The 4,495-nt window shown below is 39.4% G+C and overlaps 1 protein-coding gene across 1 annotated transcript; it reads right to left on the bottom strand.

Annotated features, from left to right (window-relative positions):
• Positions 1-915: 915 nt before the first annotated feature.
• LOC130973654 (accelerated cell death 11) lies at positions 916-4,495 on the bottom strand. The gene is made up of 4 exons (XM_057898271.1): positions 4,160-4,495; positions 3,442-3,614; positions 2,052-2,197; positions 916-1,586 (listed from the first exon to the last, which is right to left on the bottom strand). Exons 1-4 carry the CDS (start codon positions 4,355-4,357, stop codon positions 1,480-1,482), a joined length of 624 nt encoding a protein of 207 aa, XP_057754254.1. The 5' UTR covers positions 4,358-4,495; the 3' UTR covers positions 916-1,479.

The following is a 4,495-nucleotide window of genomic DNA, read 5'->3' as shown; positions in this document are numbered from 1 at the left end:
TGCAGAATTGGATATTGTAGGGTGCAGAGTTTTGGTGGCAAGTGAATTGGCAACAACAAAGTTGGAAGCTGGTGGTTTACTGCGTCCTGATACTCCTTACAAGGCAGCGTTGTGATTTTCTACCTTCTGTGTCAGCTCCATCAATTCATCCACTGACTGATATGAAAACAGTTTACATTCTTCACCCACTTCCAGTTTTAGCCCGTTCAAGAAGAGGTCCATTAGCAAATCCGGCATGATTCCGCGGGGAGGCCACGCGTGAAGTACGAACTTATCGACATAATCCTAGACCGAGTTCGTCTATTTCAGCTTCCGTAGCACGCGCTTGATACGGACTCTGTAGCCGTTCCGGTTGAAAGTGCCATAGTAGCGCTGCATTCCTCATTGAAGCACCGGCGCTGTCGCCTCTCACCACCTAAACCACGTGAATGCGCGACCTTCGACGGCAAACATCGCCACCGCGAGCCACTCCTCTTCTGGCACTGCTTTGAGCAGGAAAAACTGCTCCATACGTTTGATCCATGTTATCGCGTCCTCATCGCAAAAAATCGGGAGTTCTAGTCTTCTCCACTGCTCCGACGCGGTTCTGTTTCCTTGCGAGCAGCCAATGACCTGGTGCGACGTCGGAGAACTCTGGTCGTGGCGGATTCGTGCCGCTTGCTCCATGGAATCCACGTGTGCATCGATCGTCTGCAACGTTTCCTACAACGCGCGGCACAGATCTTCAAATCAGTCAAAATGCAATTCCATCGCATCCAATCTCCCTTCATTTTGCGTGATTGCAATTGCACCATTCACCACATGTACCAAGATCCATGGACTTCTGATACCAGTTGATAGGAACTAAAATCTAGCAGAATTAAGAGATTTTATTGATGAACTAGGGATTGTAAATCACAATCCCTCATTGAAATATGCTGTTGGATCTAATCAACTCTGGATAGAATTTTCCTCTCCCGAACTAACAAACTAAACAGAATTTTCTAACTAACTAGAACTAACTCACCCCTAGTATTTATAGGCAGCAATTAAGCCTAGAACTACTGCTCCAAACTTGCTAAACTAGCTTAAAGGAGTTAATCAGCAGCCAACGAGCAACAATTATGAATTTAGTGAAAATTCATCTTATGTATCCTTACTTCTCCTATAAACCAATCGAAACCTCTTCTTATCAGAATCCTTTGAGAAACTGGTATGTTTGAGCTCAAGAAATCACCAATAGCAACACATATTTCATCAAGATAATGATTACCACAGTAAATATTTCGCATGAGAGGTTATTCCTTCTACGCACAACATTTTCCATTTTGATTAGGGTTGATCCAATCACATGACAATACCTATCAAATCCACACTACCAACTATTGTAATATAGATAAATTGTACAACAAATGAATTTAGTTAATGCATTATTCATCTTATGAACTTTCTGATAGCGAATTACATTGTATAATCTGAATACAATTATTCAAGAATCGTTCACCAATCTGTTCCCAAATCTCTGGAAATGAAGAGATTGTCAACGTATTGGAGTACAGGTGTACATGCGGTGACATAATTTTGCATTAGGACTCTGGCTGTCGCCTCTGAAAAAAGAAAGAGAGATTATAATTAAGTAACGAGAAAGAAACATAAGCATCATGATATCATAAATGCATATGTTTACTAACAAGATTTGAATAACTAGAAATACTTGCATGTTCCACACTTCTAAAAGCTATTATTAAGTACATACATCGCAAGTTGCAACAGCCCGGTATATATACCTAAGACATGTGATTGCCAACTTTAGAAGGCACGAAAATGTCAACTATTAACTATTCCTATTTCATGATAAATAGATTTCAATAAGAAGACCATCTAAGCCTTGATTTATTGGGTGGGGTCTGCCAGGATACATGGATCAATTGAGGTCATAGTGCTCTATTATAAATGTAATATGTATTAAACTATATATATTCAAATCCCCCTTTCAAGAAATAAACTTCAACTTACTTCCTAAGAGTTTAAACTTCATTGAATGTAATAGCAAAACTTAATTCTACACTTACCATCCTCATTGAATTTCACCAATAGTTGTTCCTTCGTTGGAAGGGTATACAACCCAGCAGAAACAGCCTTCCTGATAGCCCATCCATGATAAGGTGCCAATGCCTTCTCGTAAGCCTTTGAAGCTGGATCCCTAAGGGAGCTTCCCCTGCCAAAACAAATACAGAAACTCGGATCAATAACAGGCTAACACTGAGTGATTCTGCCTGTACAAATACACATTGCAAAAAGAATAAGTCCATTAAAAGCAAAAGGAAAAAGGAAGAGAAAAAAAGAAAAGGATCATGGAAGCAATCATCATTAAGGAACATTTCATGATCATAGTATTTTAATTACTATATTTGTTTTAACCTGTGTCTTTTTAAAACTTGTCTGGACCAACTGACGATTGTTTAACTGCTCAATTAGACTTGACCTACTGGCCACTTTCATGGTCAAACACACCAATAGCATCGATGGCACACTACCACAAAGATTTAGCTTCCATACTTCTCCCAAAACCAACAAACCTAGTTAACAAGAACTGATCCTTTCTAGGACACATTGAAAACTCACCACAGATTCCATAGAAGATTAGCCATGGAGCAGCGCAAAAATCAATGTGTATCCAATTTTGAAGTATCGTGAGTGTTAATTCTATTGAGCACTACTGTCCAAAAAAAGGATTTCACCTTCAAGGAAGCTGTGACTTCCAAATAGGAATTTGAAGTGAGATTTAATCATTAAAAGAAAAAAATCCAGAGGACTCACAGGGCTAAGACCTTTTAACCAAGGATACCCAAAATAATTATAAGATCACTAGATCAGAAGTTCGTGGAATCATGTATGTAATGAAAGTTCTGGTTGGGGAATGGTGGAGAGAAGATAATCAATAAATATGAAGAAAAGTTTATACTAAAGGAGGAGTCCCCTAACCGATGGTCATTGCCTACCTTCATAATAAACTACTTTCTTAGCTTCCCAAGATTGTAGTCAGCAGTAGACTTATTTTAAAATAGGGTAGCACAATGCACAACCATCATGTGTTAACGCGGGTAAAATAAAATAAAATATAATCCCCAATAATCTTAACAGGTTTAAATCCTCACAAGGCCTCCTACCTCTTACAGGTACCAAAAAATAATCACAAATAAGGATAAATTTAAAGGGAAAGCATGAAAGCTTTTGTTCATCTGTTTCCTTCTTTCCCCCTTAACTAGGGATCCGGATTAAAAAGCAATTCCCTCGTACAATAATTTGCTCCCTCTTCATTTTTTTCCCACTCTATTTTCACTCTTTGGTGCCTAGCATAGTCTTAAAATTGTTCAAAAGAAATATAGAAAATTGTAGATAGAAGAAACTTGCACAACACAAACCACAAAGCTAACTATAGAGCATGGGTGATGTACATACTCTGCAACTAACATATACTCGAACAGCAATCTGATCATGTCAAGTCCGCGCTTCACTCTTAGCAGATTTCTTGTATGGCTACCTGCCGTCCTCACACAATTGTTCTGCACATCTTGATCAATCATAGATTGCAATGTCTTAATGGAATTCGATGCCTCTGCTAGATCTTGCACCTGTTATCATCAAATAATCAACTAGAGCTTTGAAACAACCCGAATTGATAAATCATGCTAACTAATAGCATACAGCTCCTACTTCTAGTGTTGAGACCACATGTTGAATTTCACTATATTTTTCAATATCATTACAAGATGAAAGTAAATTACAGAAACATTACTCCAATCCAAACTGTCCCATTTGTTTTCTCAAGAAGATTAAATTTTCTCATCCCAAAGAAATAACATTTTCTTCATTTCTAATTATATACAGTGCCCAGAGAAATGATAAAAAGAGATTCAAACCCCCAAATTCAGCAATTCCATCACTCCCAAAACATAACAAGATTCAAAATTTCGAATTCCCTTTTCTAATTACAGCAACGACAGCTAAACAAACAAAATCAGCAGCATTTCAATCAAACTCCCCCCCCCCCCCCAGAAAAGATTGGAAAAATGAAACCCTAGATCACCGCCAATCTCCAGATAATCAACCGGTAAAGTTGCCAAATTTGGTTCACAAAATAATTCTGGGGGAGCATAACAACGGGAATTGCACGTACCTTGGCGACAAAATCCTTCTCAGCGAACATGAAAGCGATGCCCAAGCAACCAAAGAGAGGGCAGACGTGAGTGCAGGCACGTGAGAAGGGAGCGAGCTCCATATCCGCGCTCTTCGAATCTTGGGCCACGGAAGCCAAAACCTTGAATGCGTCTGAGATTTTCTGCAGCGGTTTGTCGTCACCGTTGACCGCCGCCATGGAAAGAAGGAGGAGGAGGGTGGTGGGTTGAGTTGCACGCTATGTGCTTGTTGTATTGCGTCTTAGAAGAAGAGAAGAGTGGAGAATGGAAGAGCGATTCTTGGCGGCAAATAGACGCACCAATTAGTTAGCACAGAA

Source organism: Arachis stenosperma, chromosome 4, assembly GCF_014773155.1.
Source record: "Arachis stenosperma cultivar V10309 chromosome 4, arast.V10309.gnm1.PFL2, whole genome shotgun sequence".
Lineage (NCBI taxonomy): Eukaryota > Viridiplantae > Streptophyta > Magnoliopsida > Fabales > Fabaceae > Arachis > Arachis stenosperma.
This window is presented reverse-complemented; position numbering and strand designations above follow the sequence as displayed.

Excerpts from the sequence above, each read along its gene's own strand:
- LOC130973654 (XM_057898271.1), bottom strand. The coding sequence starts at position 4,357 with ATGGCGGCGGTCAACGGTGACGACAAACCGCTGCAGAAAATCTCAGAC. Across the intron at positions 3,615-4,159 it reads AGAAGGATTTTGTCGCCAAG|GTGCAAGATCTAGCAGAGGC; the intron begins GTACGTGCAATT and ends TGATGATAACAG. Across the intron at positions 2,198-3,441 it reads GAGTATATGTTAGTTGCAGA|GGGAAGCTCCCTTAGGGATC; the intron begins GTATGTACATCA and ends TTGTTTTGGCAG.